Source organism: Hyperolius riggenbachi, chromosome 11, assembly GCF_040937935.1.
Source record: "Hyperolius riggenbachi isolate aHypRig1 chromosome 11, aHypRig1.pri, whole genome shotgun sequence".
Taxonomy (NCBI): Eukaryota; Metazoa; Chordata; class Amphibia; order Anura; family Hyperoliidae; genus Hyperolius; species Hyperolius riggenbachi.
The window spans coordinates 17001186-17019632 of record NC_090656.1 but is presented as its reverse complement, the minus strand read 5'-3'; the positions used below and the strand labels follow the sequence as shown (position 1 = coordinate 17019632).

The following is an 18447-nucleotide window of genomic DNA, read 5'->3' as shown; positions in this document are numbered from 1 at the left end:
CCTTTCCTTCCAGATGGAAGATTGCACTCTGCAGCTCTCCACCAACGGGAACTACCTGGATATAGACCTCTCCCTGGCTGAGCAGAGGGATTACCTGGAGGCCTTCTTTGAAGACATAAGGTGAGACTTTGCGCTTCTCCAGCCTTATGTTTGTGGCGAGTTGTCACTGAGCTTCATATACTTGTGACATGGGGTTGTATGCGCTAATCTACGGTAAGGGCCTGTACACACTGAAAATCGCAAACGCAGTGCGATGCAATTGCGTTTCTTAATAATTTCTACTTGCGATTTTTGTGCGCTTGCGATTTTGCTGAGACTATAGCGCAGTGATCACTGCGATTGGGTTTTTCTAAAAATGCATCACACCAGTGTGTGTACAGGTCATCGCAATTCGCATGATTTTTAAAAAGACCTTGCGATGTAAAAAAACATGCAATTTTAAGAACGCAGCAGCGTATACAGGCCCTAACCAGAAGGTCAAGTCTTATCCCAGCATGAGTAGAGCAGAATGCAATACATTTCATGCAATGCATTACACTTCACTCATCCTACGTAAGATTTGACATATGTTATTCTGCTTTAAAGGATACTGCAGCCGAAAGGCTGCAGAGAGATAAAACCTGCATTGTGTAGGTAAAGAAAAGTACATACTCACCGTTCCCCTCGCTCCCTGCCGTCGGGTCCCGCTCGTCAGCCACAGCTCCCGGTACTGGCCGACTCTCCTGACCCCTGACCCGGACATACTGCGCCGCACATGCGCAGTATGTCCTGTAATCTTCGCTTCTGGCGTCGCATCATGACGCCTGAAGTACGGACACTCCCCCGCCTCCTGCGTGTGCGCTCCAGCAGCTCCACTATAAAGCTAGCATGTAGCTTTATAGTGGAGCCGCTGGAGCGCACACGCAGGAGGCGGGGGAGTGTCCGTACTTCAGGCGTCATGATGCGACGCCAGAAGTGAAGATTACAGGACATACTGCGCATGTGCGGCGCAGTATGTCCAGGTCAGGGGTCAGGAGAGAGTCGGCCAGTACCGGGAGCTGTGGCTGACGAGCGGGACCCGACGGCAGGGAGCGAGGGGAACGGTGAGTATGTACTTTTCTTTACCTACACAATGCAGGTTTTATCTCTCTGCAGCCTTTCGGCTGCAGTATCCTTTAAAGTCACATGACGTGAGCGGGAAATGGAGGCCGCTATATTTATTTCCTTTGAAAGAATGCAGATTGCCTGGCTATCCGGCTGATCATGTGCCCCTCATACTTTTAGCCATAGACCCTGATCAAGCATGCAGCAGATTAGATGTTCTGACTGGATTAGCTGCATGCTTGTTTCAGGTGTGTGATTCAGACACTACTGCAGCCTAAGAGATCAGCAGGATAGCCAGGCAAATGGTATTGCTTTACAGGAAATAAATATAGCAGCCTCCATATTCTTCTCATTTCAGGTGCCCTATAACGTAGTGTAGTGCATACACCCCATTATGTGCCTCTTGCAGTAAAGGTGCATTGATGCGCTCAGTAACTGTCATCTGTAATGATCATGCACCATCGTTGGGGTCAGTTTGGGAAAGGAGTCAGCAGAGGGGGAGGAGGGATACAAAACTAGGACAGTGTTCAAGTGAGTGGTTTCTGGTCTTGATTAAATGTTCACTTGGATTTGCGTGTACCAAGTCTGCTGTTGCATTTGATTTTTTTTTTTTCTTGGAGCAAGCTGTACTTTAATCATAATAATAATGGCAGTATTTGTATAGCGCCTTTCTCCTGTCGGACTCAAAGCGCTTGCGAGGCAGCCACTAGAGCGTACTCAGTAGGCAGTAGCAGTGTTAGGGAGTCTTGCCCAATGAACTCCTTACTGAATTACTGGCTTACTGAACAGGCAGAGCCGAGATTCGAACCCAGGTCTCCCATGTCAGAGGCAGAGCCCTTAACCAGTACACCATCCAGCCACTGTCATGTATGTATGTCTTTCCTGGCTCCTGGAAGAGAAGTGAACACTGGGAGTCAGAGGTGGGACAAGGTCCTCCAGCACCCAAGGCTGAGACACCAAAGTGCGCCCCTCTATCCCTCCCACCACGGCCGTCCCACACTGATTGCTATTAGACTAAGAGGCGCCCCAGGTCCCCCAACACCTTAGTCTCTAGTTATCTGGCTTGCAGTCACTGCCACGTATCCCCTTTTCTTATTTCTCTCTACTTCAATCACAATAGGGGAATGATAGCTGAGTGAGTTGTGCGCCCCTCCTACACTGCGCCCTGAGGCTGGAGCCTCTCTCGCCTCTGCCTCGGCCTGGCCCTGCTGGGAGTGTAGAGATACCAGACAGGCTGCATTTCACTGCCTACACTGACATACGAAACTGGCCTGTTAGTAATACAAAACTGTCTTGCAAGTTAAATATTAATCAGCAGATTTCTCCAATCCACAATGTGTTGATTGTCCTTCGATGTGCCTCCATCTCCCATAATGCATTGCAGTGTATCTAGATAGCTTGTCAGGATTCCCCATTGCAGAAACTGTACCAAGGCTTGGACTTGGGGCAAAATGCTTGGCTGAGGCTATTGATGTGCTCAGCATGGTGTGTGCGTATATGCAGATATTTGAACAGAGACACCAAAAAAGGATAAAAAGTCTAAAAAACATTTAAAAGGGAAAAGCTATGGTGGGCTTACCTCCCTCATAGATCAACAATACATAAGACCGTTATTTCAATTCAAAAACAACATTTATTAGAAGCTCCACAACCCAACGCATTTTGCAGGTAACAATCCAGCTTCATCAGGCAAATAATAGAGAAAACAACTGTGAGTCTGTACCGCAGCCTAGCGCCTCACAGACCTGTATCGTAGTTTGTTGGAAAATCGGTACTTGTAACCAGAATTAGGATATGTGTCTCCATGAAAGCCGTAATTGGGATGAGTACTATAGATAGGCAAGTTTATCGTGTGCTGTCGTTAGAATCAGAGTCCTTTCAGGTAGGTGGAGCCAGGGTTCCCAGTCTGTCCTGGAGAATTAGTGACATCGCACCTCCTGGAGGCACTGTCCCCCGTAAACCGAGGGGCTGAATATTGGTTCCAGCTGGGATGTGGCTACCACCTCCCCATATGATATAGCGAAAGCACTTTATAGCATTGTTGTTTGAAATAGCCTCATAGTCCCGGTGGGACCTCTTATCCTGGACTGGGTTCTGGTGTTCATTACATCAGCCGTTCCCTGGAGTCTGGGGAGGAGGAAGGGGGGGGGGGGGGGGTTGTTAGGCCAGGAATAGGGGCGAGTCTGTCGCTTGCCATCTCCACATGGAACTTGTGCCGGTGATTTCTTCCAGCTCGTGGATTGTTGTTTTGTTGCTGCGGCGTTTAATCATCTGGGCTTAATGTTGATGCTTATGGCTTGTCATCGGCCTCACAACACGTGTAAACACTGACATGCAAGAGGCCTCCCCTGTGCCTTGCTGCGAATTCCTGCAGGGCGCCTCTGCTGCCGACATCCCAGTAGCTGACATACAAGCATGTTTACTCCCTGTTTCCACTAAACCGCATTTCTCTGATGCAGAAAAATTATGGATGGCATGTTGCAGATTTCGGCATCAGATTCTGATTGCAGAAAAACTGACTCCAATGACTGCCTATGGGCCGGTTTCCCCTGACGTGCTCATTGTATGGGAAACTATGCATGATGCAGAAATCTGCAAATGGCGTTTAGTGGAAGCAGGCTCACAGGCATTCATTGGAGTCAGTTTTTCTGCATACTGAATCCGCGTGTAGTGGAAACAGGCCCTTAGGCCTCGTTCACATTGTCACACACGTGCAACGCAAACGATTGCACGCCATCTGTGTTTCCATCTGTTGGGTGGCTGATCCCATTCACTGTAATATGGATACAGAGGTGTCAGAAGGATAAAAAGATCTAAAACGTTTAAAAGTGAGAAGGTAGTGGTGGACTTACCTCCTCCAGGCAGACGCAAGAAAATGCCAATCAGTTTTCAGCAAAACAATTTATTTACATACTTAGTAAAATGCAACGCCTTCCGCGGGAGTGACCCGCTTCCTCAGTAGTGAATGGGTCAACCGCATGTTTTGCTAAGAACATGCGTTTGCGCACCACACTGGTACAAAACGCATGCACTGTGAACATCAGACAGTGCAGTCTATGCACTCCTGATATTTGTGTGTCTGCCTCCTGCACGTGTTGCCGAAATACGGACGGCAACGTGTGTAATGTGAACGAGGCCTTAGCTATCCGCTGCAGCGATTGTTTGAAATACATCTTCAGTATTTTTTCTGTTAAAACGTTTTTATTGTTTTTTTCAAAAAATACAAACAGATAAGCAGGCTGTACCGCTACACTTTGCTGCAAAATCAAAGGTAAACCAGCGTTATACAAAAGCTTTGGGTAAAGTGCAACAGGAACATGGTCAGATTTAATGAAAGTGGACCTGAACTCTTGCGCAGGACAGAACCCATATGTGCTTGAGAGCAGTAATACTGTACATACTGTAAACTACTGGAGAGGAAACCAGAAAGAGAGTAAAACAAGCATTTTTCAGGATTATTTTTTTTTTATATATGAGTACAGTACTGTAAAACAAAGGCGTAGCTAAGGAGCTGTGGGCCCCGATGCAAGTGTTAAGGTGGCCATACACTGGCCCGATTCACGGCCGTTTCGACAGCAGATTCGATCCTGGGATCGAATCTGCTGCCAATCGTTCGCGCTAAACGTACCCGCCGATCCGATTTCCTCCCCAAATCAGATCGGTCCATCGATCGCGCCGTGCGGGAAATTACCCTCCATCGCCCGCGGGTAGGGTGCGCATCGCTAGCGGCGGCCGATCCGATCAGGTATACATTACCTGACGCTGGCTCCCGGGCGTCTTCTCCGCGCTGCACCGCTCTGTTCCGGCTCCATCCCGGCGCTTCCTGTGTCACTGCAGTGACCAGGAAGTTCAAATAGAGGGCGCTCTATTTGAACTTCCTGGTCACGGAGTGACACAGGAAGCGCCGGGATGGAGCCGGAACAGAGCGGTGCGGTGCAGCGTGGAGAAGACGCCCGGGAGCCAGTTTCAGGTAATGTATACGGGGGGGGGGGGGGGGGGAGGACAGGCGGCAGGAGCAGCTCAACAGATTGTGATCGGTTTCAGGCTGAAATCGATTCACAATCTGTTTGCAGTAAAGGCAGCCATACGATCCCTCTCTGATCAGATTCGATCAGATAGGGATCTGTCAGCTGGTCGATCTAATGGCAAATCGACCAGTGTATGGCTACCTTTACACTGGAACCCCCCAAGCACTCTATACATAACAATTGATACTGCGCACCAAAACCTGCCAATGGCAACTACAGCGTCAGAGGTGCAAGAAGGGAATGGGGAGCAGCTTGTTACTGATTACCCCCAAGCACTCTATGCATAGCAATCCCTGCCAATGGCAACTACAGTGTCAGAGGTGCAAGAAGGGGATGGGGAGCAGCTTGTTACTGATTACCCCCAAGCACTCTATACATAGCAATCCCTGCCAATGGCAACTACAGTGTCAGAGATGCAAGAAGGGGATGGGGCGCCGCTTGTTACTGATTACCCCCAAGCACTCTATACATAGCAATCCCTGCCAATAGCTACTACAGTGTCAGAGATGCAAGAAGGGGATGGGGAGCAGTTAGTTAATGATTAACACTAATCAAAGTATCTGTAGAAGTGATTATGAGCACAGGACCAATAGAGAGCTAAAACTGTAGTTAAGGGAGGGCACTTCGGGCCCCTCTGGCCCAAGGGCCCCGATGCGGTTGCAACCCCTATTGCTACGCCCCTGCTGTAAAACCTCATGAAATAATTATGCACAAAAGTTTTTGTTAAAGGGGTCCTGTCCAGTTCATAGCTCCTTGGCCACTCCTGTCTGCCTGCACACATGCCCCTCCCATTCAGCTGGAAGCCATGCCTCCCAACCAGTGGCATAGCTAAGGGGCTATGGGCCCTGGTGCAAGTTTTACATGGGGCCCTCCAAGCACTCTATACATAACAATTGATACGGCGCACCAAAACCTGCCAATGGCAACTACAGAGTCAGAGGTGCAAGAAGGGGATGGGGAACAGCTTGTTAATGATTACTACTATTCAAAGTATCTATAGAAGTGATTATTAACAGCACAGGGCCAATAGAGAGCTAATATTGTGCTTGAGGAAGGGCCTCTTGGGGCCCCTCTGACCCAAGGGCCCCTATGCGGTCGCTACCTCTGCAACCACTGTTGCTACGCCACTGCTCCCAACTATACACCGACTCTCATGATAGGCTATCAGTCAGCAGGGAGGCGTGTCTTTCCTACATGCCCATGTCCCAAAGGTGTACATTGGTGATGGTCGTGTCTAGGGGAACTCATAGAGAAGCATGTGATTTGTTTGATCAGCCGGCAGATTTGCAAAACTCTGAATCAGAGACTTGCATATCTGTCACCTGACCAAACTGATCATGCTGAAATCAGTATGAAGTGAGCGGGCAGACAATAAATCCCTCTTTGGTAAGAGTCGGCCAGAGAAGGATCTATCATCAGGGATAACCCCTCTATGCAAGTCTGGCCTCTAAAAGAGATAACTCCTCCTTTAACCTCTTAAAGAGACCCTGAAGCGACTTTAAAAACAGCTTTTTAGCTTATATTCTACATGGGCATGTTTTCCCCAGCTAAAACGCCCCTATCCCACGGTTTAACGATGGGTCTTTACCCCCCAAATCCCCTCCGTGGTGTCCGGGGATCGCTTCCTGTTGAGGCAGGGCTAATGGCCGCAGCGATCCCTGCAGCGATCAGAGCCCACCAACAGAAATCTCTGTTGGTGGTCAGAAAAGGGGAGGGGAATCACTTGTGTGCTGACTTGTATGGCTCTGCAGCGACCACTTAAAGCTGCAGAAACCTGATAGTAAAAAATAGACTGGTCACCACGGGGGTGTAAGCCTATGGTTCTGAAGTGGTTAAATACTCCTCTGATGAGCAATTTCTGCACACGCTGACAAATTCGCCCCTGGAACCGCTCTAATAGTATGCCGTGGGTGGCAACTAGTGGCCTGTAAAACAGTTTCCGGAGTCGGTGACTTTCTGATCTAGGAAGGTGATTTCTAGGCGGTCCATTCTCAACAAAAAGTTTACATATTTCCAGGGTTCACAAAAAGTGTAATTTGAGCACCTCCTCAATGCCTTGGAAATTCTGGTTTAAAAAAAACCAAAAAACCAGAAATTATAATTTTTTTTAAACCTTTGCTTACCACAACCCCTGTTTAGGCTTACTGCGATTTTGACTGATGTGGAGCTTCGGCCTGGGTTGTGGTTATTAGTATGGCAGGAAGTTAGGTGCTGTAATGCGCAGCAGGGAAGGAACAGATCTGAGATCAGTGTGGTTGTGATATAAATACCTCACACAGGACACAGCGCCGCGGAGAGTCATGTTAGTAATTACATGGCGCACAGGAAGTGGGACCTGTAATCTAGTCTCTGGGAGGTGCCACTCTAAGCCAGCTACTACTGTATAACATCTGCATGGCTTTCCTGTCTCCATACGTGACAATTACCCCCCTCCCTGCCTGCAGCAGGCCCTGCGGGGGCAACACATGGACAGCCAGCACAGAGGGGAATCTTACCCTATCACAACAACTATAACGAGAGGGATATGGAGGCTGCCATATTTATTTCCTGTTAAACACTACCAGTTGCCTGGCAGCCCTGCTGAACATTCATACATCAGTGCTGTCTGAATCACAAGCATGCAGCTAATCTTGTCAGGTCTGACAATAATGTCAGAAACACCTGATATGCTGTATGCTTGTTCAGGGGCTATGGCTAAAAGTGTTGGATGCAGAGGATCAGCAGGATAGCCAGGTATCTGGTATTGATTTAAAGGAAATAAATATGGCAGCCTCCATATACCTCTCCCTTCAGGTGTCCTTTAAGTGACGAGACCATATACTCTGTAGTCTGTACAGTGCTACGTAGGATGTCGGCGCTATATAAGTACTAAAAGTAATAATACTGCTGCCATTTAAACCAGCGGGTCTGCCAGGCAACTTGTATTGTTTAAAAAGAAATAAATATGGTAGCTTCCATATTCCTCTCACTACAGTTCTCCTTTAAGACCGTGTTCCCCAACCCTGTCCTCAAGGCCCACCAACAGTGAAATGTTTTGTGGAAATCCACAGAGGTAGTTAATCAGCTCTGCTGAGACACTAATTACTCCACCTGTGCATGTTTGTGGTTTCCTGCAAAACATGCATTGTTGGTGGGCCTTGAGGATGGGGTTGAGGAACTCTGCTTTAAGACACCCATATATGTAAGAATTCGCTCTGGTACTCAAGTGAGCTTTCTCTCTCTATTTTAATTGGCATAATCTAAGCTGCAGAAATGGCATGAAGTTTGCATGCAAGGCAGAATTATTTTCATGGTGCTCGGAAATACAGGAGGCGGGGCACAGACCAATGTGAGGAAATCACAGCCTAAGGTCCTGGAGGTCTTTGCTGCAGGAAGTGGGTTGGGGAGGCTTTTCTGATTTTATTGTCATCAGTTTATGGCCTCGGCACAGATAAGCACACGTTCTGCCTCCGACTGCTGCATAGTAATAGAGAAACATGTTGTATTGGGAGCTGAGCATCAACTTAATTTGATTGTAATCTCCACCCAAAACGAACAGGAAATGGCCAGAACCCCTGTCAGTGTATTATTGGTCTCTGCGACACCATTGGTTATATTTGAGCTCTTTTGTGTTACCTGTGAGAAATGTCTATTTTTTTGTTTTTGTTTCAATACTACTTTATTGTTTAATGGCAATCAAAAAAACCCAAACAAACAGTACAGACTGGTATAATGAGCTACCCTTACGGGACTCAGGTTATACAAGTAGCATATTCTATCAGTCACAGCAATGTGGTAATGAATATCTGAGAGCATTAACCAGTAAATACAATGGGATAACCACAGTAGTTAGAATACTATAAAACAAAGTGAACTATCTCATGAACATTGCTAAATTGATTTAACGTAATAACTCGGGGTGGGGGGTGAAGCGGTGAAGGGAAGGTAGGATGTCTCAGCTAAAGAGGCTAGTCTGGGGAAATATTTTGGACCAATTTTGGATGTTGTGGAGGAATGAGTTAGTGGAAGCGTTCCTGTCAGCGATATATTTCTCCACGTGGAGGTAAAAATTTACTTATAGAGCAATGGTCCTCAAACTACAGCCCGTGGGCTGAAAGTGGCCCACCGAGGCTTTTTCACTGGCCCCCAAACACAAAATGTATAACTTATAGATGTCGCCCACTGCACCTAAATATCGGTGGCCCACATATGGAATAGCAGCGCTGGCACCACCCACCACCCTTCCACAGGGAAGCCAGCGAGCAGTCATTTTCAGACTTCCAATCCAATTCTGCATCAGGTGACACAGCTGTCCAAATGGATGGCAGGTTGTCACCTGGGTATGCTTCACTATCTGGTGCACAAATACTTTTTTGGGGCGCCGCATGACTGAATGGCTGCTGCTGGGAGTTCTCCTCCAGGCATGATTGGGGGAATCAATACCTAGATTCAATGATTCAATCATTTTATGTATGTTCAGGCCTCCCAGCAGTCTGAAGTATGTTGACCCGGCCCTTGACTGAAAAACACCCTGTTAGAGTATAGAACGTACTGAAGGTATGTCAGGGGATTTTCAGTTGGAGGCGATTGCTAATCTGGTGGCAACTAGAATATGAGAAATAATCAAGTTTTCTACTTTAGGGATAAGTTGGGGGTTTAGATGTAAAATGGCCAAGCTGGAGGTGAGAGAGGGCCCATTGTAGAGGAGAGAGAGTTAAAGAGGAACTCCAGCCCAAACAAACATACTGTCATTAAGTTACATTAGTTATGTTAATTAAAATAGATAGGTAATATAATCTCTTACCCACCCTGTTTTAAAACAACAGGCAAATGTTTGATTTCATGATGGTAGCCATCTTTTTGGTTAAAAGGAGGTGACAGGGAGCATGAGACACAGTTCCAACTGTCCTGTGTCCTGAGCACATCTCCCAGTTGCTAGGCAACGTGAATAACATAAGAAATCCCATCATGCTCTGCACAGCATCAGGGAAAAAAGCCTGGGCTTTTTTTCTTTGATGGGTGGAGCTTCGCTAAAAATGCAGCTAAAAATGATGCTTTGGTAAGAAAAACAAAGTTCTGATGCTGTGAAACTGTTAAAGGAACACCAAGCCTTTTCAGTTCTGCTGAGTAGATTTTTAGTCCGGAGGTTCACTTTAATAATGCGTTCTAGCATTTTCCATAGCTGTCTGACCTTGGGGCAGAACCGGAATATATGGGGAAGGGTGCCGGATTCTCCACAATTCCTCCAGCAGTCTGTTTATTTTTCATCCGCAGCACACGAACAACAAGAAAAATATTTGTTCAGGCCTGCGCACGCTAATTTGCGTGTCAGTCTATGCGTGCGTGTCTTTGAGTGTCACACACATTTTCACATTTGAACAATCCCCCAAAAATATTGCTTTTAAACTCACCATGCAGCGTGAATAAACGTAACCGTGAAGTCTGAAAGTTCAAATGTGGAAAAACAACATGTTTCAGATTTTTCTCAATCTTATGGGCTCACGCCATATGTATGCGAATGGGTAGTGTGAAAGGGTCCTTTGCATTGGGCATCATGTACCTTCTGCATGTAACATACCGGCAGGAGAGGACATGAAATCACAAGCACATACATGATTTCTTGCGCATCCTTGCACACCTCTCCACAGCCCGATCACTATACAGCGGTGCTCTGCGCACCAAAACCCTCCTTCCACTACACTTCAAATAAGCTCAAAGTTCAAACCATGTATGATGTGACTGGTGCCACTAATCTGCATGCGCTTTATTGTGAAAAGCGTGTGCAAACAAGGTTTGCACAACAATGTTAAATTGCCCAGCGTTGTAGTATTGTACAAGTGGCAGCACAGTGGCGTAGTGGTTAGCGCTCTTGCCTTGCAGCGCTGGGTCCCAGGTTAGAATCCCAGCCAGGTCAACATCTGCAAGGAGTTTGTATGTTTTCCCCGTGTCTGTCTGCTTTTCCTCCGGGCACTCCGGTTTCCTCCCACATCCCAAAAACATACAGATAAGTTAATTGGCTTCTCCCTAAATTGCCCCTAAACTATGATACATGCACTACATGATACATACACATAGGACTATGGTAGGGATTCGATTGCGAGCCCCTTTGAGGGTCAGTTAGTGACAATACAATATATACTCTGTACAGCGCTGCATAATATGTCAACGCTATATAAATACTTAAAGGGGACCTAAACTGAGAGGGATATACCAGTTGCTTGGCAGTCCTGCTGATCTCTTTGGCTGCAGTAGTGGCTGAATCACACACCAGAAACAAGCGTGCAGCTAATCCAGTCTGACTTCAGTCAGAGCACCTGATCTGCTGCATGCTTGTTCAGGGGCTGTGGCTAAAAGTATTAGAGACACAGGATCAGCAGGAGAGTCAGGCAACTCATATTATTTTAAAAAGAAAAATCCATATGCTTCTCAGCTTAGGTTCCCTTTAAATAAAAAATAAAATAAATATTGTCCATCAGCTTTGGGCAGAGCCGGCTTTTAGCGATTGACATGCTGCTTGCATGAAACGGACATCGCTTTGACCCACTTCTTTTGCATCTTGCAGAATTGCGCAGACGCACAAAGTGGTCGGTTGCTGGATTCCTTAGGTCTTGTCTCCATTATACAACAGAGGTGGCCACAAATTTATACTTCCACACGCAGCTGCATCGCTCTCCAGTGTAGTGCTGATCCCAATGGAAAGCAAATGTAATGTGAAGGGAAGCTGGGAAAAAAAGTCAAATACTCACCTTAGAATAAGGAAGACTCAAGATCCCATCCCATAGAGTCTGTCCGGTCATTTCTCCATGCCCTCTTTCTACCGCTATTCCCGGTAGAAACCCCGTGCCTTCAGCAGTCCTCAGATGACTTTGGAAGCACGTCCACGAGTGCTTCCGAAGATGGGCGGCTCTGTATTGCACACGTGCAAGCGCATACTCGCACCCACCGGTCCATCACAAGCACTCGAAACACAAGTGCTTGCGAAGCCCGCCAAGGACACCCAGAGGCATACTCAACCAGTTGGTCAAATTATTTTTTTTTGGGGGGGGGGATGCAGAGAAACGAGGGCAGGGAGAGAGGACTGAAAAAGCCCGTCTGGGGGGGGGGGGGGAGCAGAGAAACGAGGGCAGGGCGAGAGGACTGAGGAAGGCTCTAAGTCGGGGGGTTGTCCCAAACTTTTTAGGCCAAGGGCCATATTGCCGTTCTTGAGGCTGCAAGGGGGCTGAACTATGGGAATGTAAATACAATGCTAATTGCCGTTTGGTACACTATGCCTGTGACATTTTGTTGAGTAAAATATTTCCATTGGAAATAAGCCATATACAGTGGCGGCTGCTAATCAGAAGCTGCTACTGCTACAGTGGTGACTGATAACCTACAGACAAGAAATGGGGCAGCTCAGCTACGGCCTTCAGGCTACATCGAATTAACACTATAGAGGTAATTAAACGAGAATAACAGAGGCGCCAACAAAGGATAAAATAGCTAAAAACGGTTTTAAAAGGAAGGAAGTGGGGTGGACTCGCCTCCCTCAGGTATATAAATGACCAGGCAGAATGAGTGGTTATAAATATAACCTTGCCATTTATTAAACAAGCCTCCAAGTGTTCAACGCGTTTCATGGGCCAACATCCCGCTTCATCAGGCAATAGAGTGTGGAGAACACCATTCAGGGTCAGTTGATGTGCCAGAGCGCCTCTGTCTGGTCATTTATATACCTGAGGGAGGCGAGTCCACCCACTTCCTTCCTTTTAAAACCGTTTTTAGGTATTTTATCCTTTGTTGGCGCCTCTGTTATTCTCGTTTTATTAGCAATCTAGTCCACCCTTGGTGGAGGGGTGTATCCCCTATCTTTCCTATCTACAGAGAACGACTTCTGAGTTGGGTCAGGTTATAATTCTCCCCACCTGTCTACCCAGTGGTCGCCTGTGTGGTGACCCACGCATGTGAGTATAAATTCAATTGCACAATACATCCATACTTACTGAAAATACTACGTTAGATTGGGCTCTCGGTTTCAATTTTTGTTTTTCAAGCCTAACCACTATAGAGAGCTTAGGGGCCACATTTGGCCCCTGAGCTGGACTTTGGACATCCCTGCTCTAAGGGATCCAGAACCTTCCCCCTCCATAAGTGAGGATCTAATTTCTTTTTTTTTAGCTGGCTTCAGATTTACTTGAATGAATGTAACAGCAGCAGCATGTATGCAGAAATACATCATTGCAGCACATGCCCTTGTCATGCCTTTGTGCACTGTATGCTATATGTGTTGCGCGGAGCAACGGGTATAGTGGAAACGAGCATTATTGTATGGGTGGTACACAGGGGCGTAACAATAGACCCTGCAAGGAATACAGCCACAGGGTGCCCTGTGGGGGGGAGAAGTTTATTTTCCCTGTCCTGTGAGACAGACAACTAAGGGCACAGAGAGAAAAAGCTTTCTGCTCTTTGCACAGTTGTTCTATTGGCTGCATATGCTCAGCCACTGATGATGAATTATACAACGTTTTGTAGACAGAGATTTGTAGACATTCCCTATTCAGTATTTAGCTGGGTCTTGTGTACAGCACCTAGCCCCCCAACCTCTCTACCCCTCCCCAAGTGCTGTGTACTGTAGTGATGCTGGAGGAGTCTGCAGAGCTAGTTCTGCTCCATCAGAAATGGACAGAGTGAGTATAATAAGCTGAGGCTGGGGACACACGCTTCTGACAGTTTCCTGTATGTGTTTTCTACACACCATGTGTCTGTATGCTTGAAAACATGCACGTTTTATTATGGAAGCTAATGTAATTGATAGAGAAAATGCCTGCAGTGCTTCACTGCTGTCAGTGTTTATCTGCATTTAATAACACATTCAAGTATGCACTAGCCAATTGAATAAGGCCCGGTTCGCATCTGCGTTTTTTTCCTATATCGAGGGCCATAAGGATCCGGCCATCTGGATCGAGGAAAATGGTCAGGTTTTTACAGCCAATGTGCTTTAAAGCATCCGTTTTCATTGGTTCCTTTTTTGCTGCAAAACCTTTCGTTTCCGTTCAGCGGAACGGACCACAGAAACGTACGGCTGGTTCCGTTGGTAAAGCCTAATGTGGACTGAGCCGAACATTAGTTCTCAGTTCACTTGTGCAGAAAACTAGGGGGGGGGGGGCATCCAAAGTTTTGCAGGGGGGGGGGGGCCCGGTGATTTCTAGTTACACCTCTGGTGGTACAGATATAAATAAAGTTTTGTATATTCTTGCTTTTGCGTATGGTATGATGCCAGCTACCACAGAGAGGGCCCTGTCCCCTTCCTGCTTGCTGTGGGCACAGTGTGTCTCTCAGAGATAGGAGTAACAGGGCAGCTATCTCGCTGTGTGGCTTGCTAAGGGGGCTCTGCATACATCCCGTGGGAAGCGAATGATCTCCTCTCTCTGTTACCACACAAGTTTTCTAGAAATATCCGCACAAGTGTGCAGCCTGTTTTGATAAGGGCTCAGTTGTGGGGATGTGCCAGGGACGAGGTGGAGCAGAGTGCAGCTGCTGGGACCATGACACAGAGGAGATGGTGAGTCCTGAGATCTATCTGCCTCTCTCTCAGCTACCTCTGCGGATTACTCAGCCAGGCTCCCTTCCACCTAAGTGGGGAAATGGGGGGCATAGACTGATGAGAGAGTCTATGGCTGAGGTGATTTATAATTCTGCCTGCTGATTGGCTGCTGTGTGGAGACCTGCTGCACACCACATCCTGGTTCAGCCACAGCAGTCTGCACTGAGGTCAGCCTAGATCGAGGTGATGCTGATGCCGGGCCAATCAGTGGACGGCTGCTGCGGATGAACCAATGGGCAGGGTGGCGCTAGATCCTCACTTCAGCGTGGAAATAATTAGGGGCAAGTATGGCGTTTTCTGACTGTTTCAATCACTTGGAATTGCTGGATATCTACCTGATGGACTCACTCACTTGAATTTGATCACTTATCTGATGTTTGGGCAGTGTATCTGAAGCCTGAGGGGGACATTTTTTAAAGCCTTCGCAGCAGAGGGGTCGGGAGATCAATGGCCGATGGAGCGGTACAAAGCTTGCGGTTTCATCCGATGTTTGTTAGATTTCTGCTGGATATAATTGTGCAGCGGAGGAAAGAAACTGATCACCGCGATCGTTTGGCACGGGTTATCGCGCTTTAACCGACCCACGTATTACTAATGCTAGAGACTTTTATTTATACCCCCTCTTCCCCCCCCCCCCCCCCCCCCACCCCGACCGCAGTGTCCGCTCTCCTCTTCCTCAATTAAAATGGACCTATACTCCGTTTTTAAGAGCGCTCTAAATTCCCGAAGCAGATGGTCCTCTCGTTAAATCCTTCCTGCAAAAACAAAAGTTTTAGTCGTCCATGTTTTTTTTCTCCCTTGTCTTTTGGAGTCATTTCCATCATTTTATGTTACATTTAAAGACAGTTCTGTTTCACGGGTGTGCGGTTTTCTGTCCGCTTGCTTTGGAGGCACTGCAAGGCCCAGCATGCCTGGAGAGACGTTATTTTGCTGAAGGAGAAAACACAAGGATGACACGGCTCTCCATGTGTTTCTTGCGCTTCTCATGCATTCCTCTCTTGTGTCTTCAGCTTAGTGTTGGGATTTGAATCGCACCACATGGAGTTCTTGTTGCCATCTATTGTATTGCAAATGTGGGCCGTCGTAATCTGCTGCGTTTCTGAAGTTTTACAGTAAGGCGGGATTCCTTTCGCAGACTGATTTGCCTAAATTTTTTTTGCACACATTGCATTTTTTTTTATTAGGGGTTTTTTCTATTATTGCCAATGAAAAAAATAACGTAGTTTAGAGGCATGATACACAAAGAAGACTAAAATAAGATGCCTATGGCCTCATTCACACTGGAGCATTTTACTAGCAATTTTAGCAGCTTTTGCAATCGCTGGTGTTTTTTGAAAAACGCTACTGCAATGTAATGTGTATGACAGGGTTCACACTCAGCAGTCGCGAGCGGTTTGCAGAAATCACAGAAGTGGAGCGATTGCGTTTCAGTGTTATAGAATCGCAGAAAGCAAAAGCTCCAAAATACCTTTCCTGTACAGTGAAAAAATCACGGAAAATCGCTTTGCAAAAGGCTAGTGATTTTGCTACCGTCTTGCGATTCAGTGTGAAGGAGGCCTTAGACTGGATACTGTAGACACACTTAAATTATTCTTCACTTCATTAGTAAAGAGGGTCAGTGAGACATAATATTGTATATTCAGCATCTTTCATGAATAGTGTTTATGATGTAATGATGTTGTTATCCAGATGAAATTAATCTTTTGATCCCTTCCTCTTAGTTCATCACTAGATGTGTGGCCACCTTAAATGATTCCCAAGGTGACATGATGAGATAGACACGTGTATGTACAGTGCTTAGCACACACATAACTATGCTGTGTTCCTTTTTTTCTTTGTCTGCCTGAAAGAGTTAAATATCAGGTATGTAAGTGGCTGACTCCGTCCTGACTCAGACAGGAAGTGACTAACAGCGTGACCCTCACTGATAATAAATTCCCATGTTTATCTCTTTCTTGCTCTCAGAACCCATTTTCTGCTAGGAAAGTGTTTTATAGTTGGAATTTCTTATCAGTGAGGGTCACACTGTAGTCACTTCCTGTCTGAGTCAGGACTGAGTCAGCCACTTGCATACCTGATATTTAACTCTTTCTGGCAGAGAAAGAAAAAAAGGAACACAGACTAGTTATTTGTGTGCTAGGCACCATACATACACATGTCTATCTCATCATGTCACATGTCAGTTCGGGTATCCTTTAAGAGAGTCAGCAGGAAGCCCCTCCCCTTGCACCTTTCAAGCCTTCCTTTTGGTTTATTGAGCAGGTTGACAGCATCTCACTCCAGCAAGCTGCCTCTCCGGTCAGAATTGAGAACTTTTGAATCGGGATGATACCATTTATTGGCTAACTTAAAAGAAAAGGAGCAAGCTTTCAGCTAATCGGCCTTCTTCAGACTCTCTTCCTGTATGCTGACGAGATGTTGGAACAGGCAACTGGACATTAAAAGGAGTGAGTACAGTGATTGGCTCTAATGACAGAGTCCTAGTCCCACCCGCAAGACCATCTGCTCCAGTTAAGAAAGGTAGCAGTGGGGGGCGGGGCCATGATTGGTGGGTCTTGGGCAGTTCCCCCTCCCCCCCCCCCCCCCCTGCAGAGTTCGGTGTGATGGAATGACAAGCGGACAGAGGAGGAAACGGGGACAGAGGACACAGATGTAAATGGGGACATTCAGACTATAAGACGCACTGTCCCAAATATGGTACATTGTTTTGCAAACATAAATAAATGTCCTTAGATGTCAACATTAGGAGGGTCTCACAACGATGGAAGCCAATTTATGACAAATAGATAAGACCACTTGTTTGCTTAAAGGACCACTGATGAGAAAATTGTAAAATTTAAAGTACATGTAAACATGTACAAATAAGAAGCATGTTTTTCCCAGAGTAAAATAAGCCATAAATTACTTTCCTCCTATGTTGCTGTCACTTACAGTAGGTATTAGAAATCTCACAGAACCGACAGGTTTTGGAGTAGCCTATCTCCTCATGGAGGATTCTCCGGGTTTTCATTTATTTTTAAAAGCACTTAGTGAATGGCAGTTGCTCTGTCCAACTGCTAAAAAAAAAAGTGTATGGTGAGCAGGGAGGCTGGCCAGCAATTTTGCATAAATCCTTTTTGGGGAGTGTCTTTATAAAGAATAAAGGCCATGCTGAGAATCCCCCATGAGGAGGACTAGGCTAAAACCTGTCGGTTCTGTCAAATCTCTACTACCTACAGTGTTCTCCCCAGAAATGTTTTCCAGCTGGGTGGCATGAAATAGTAGCCGGGTGGCATGAAAAAGTAGCCGGGTGGGGCAATATGAGAGACTGCAGGGCTGGTGCAACTCTGCTTACAGCATACAGTAGGAGGAGGTGAGCAGATGACAAGCCGGGTGCTCACCAAAACTAGCCGGGTGCTCACCAAGACTAGCTGGGTGGAGCACCCGGCTAAAAGAGCCTGGGGAGAACACTGACCTACTGTAAGTGACAGCAACATAGGAGAAAAGTAATGTATGGCTCATTTTACTCTGGAAGAAAGGTGGTAATTATTTCTATGTGTTAACATATATTTTTAATTTTTTTCTGCGATGGGGGTCCTCATCACATACCACAGACTTCTTGTAAGTTGGCCAATAAATGGTTTCATCCTGATTCAAAACGTCTTGCTTTTACTGATGGCTAATGGTGCAATACTCTACTGTTAGTGTCAGAAATAGCGATGGATGCACTACCTGTCCTGTTAGTATTCAGCAGAGTTATACAATATACAATATATATACAATAACATTTGTAAA

General features: G+C 46.4%; 1 protein-coding gene across 3 annotated transcripts in view; it reads left to right on the top strand.

The window, feature by feature from the left end:
- FHOD1 (formin homology 2 domain containing 1) overlaps positions 1–18447 on the top strand; it is a 281432-nt gene that overhangs the window by 72859 nt on the left and 190126 nt on the right. For all 3 annotated transcript variants that reach the window (XM_068261737.1, XM_068261735.1, XM_068261736.1), the window contains exon 2: positions 14–120. In XM_068261737.1, coding sequence (XP_068117838.1) covers positions 14–120 — 107 coding nt within the window. The remainder of the gene's footprint in view (positions 1–13; positions 121–18447) is intronic.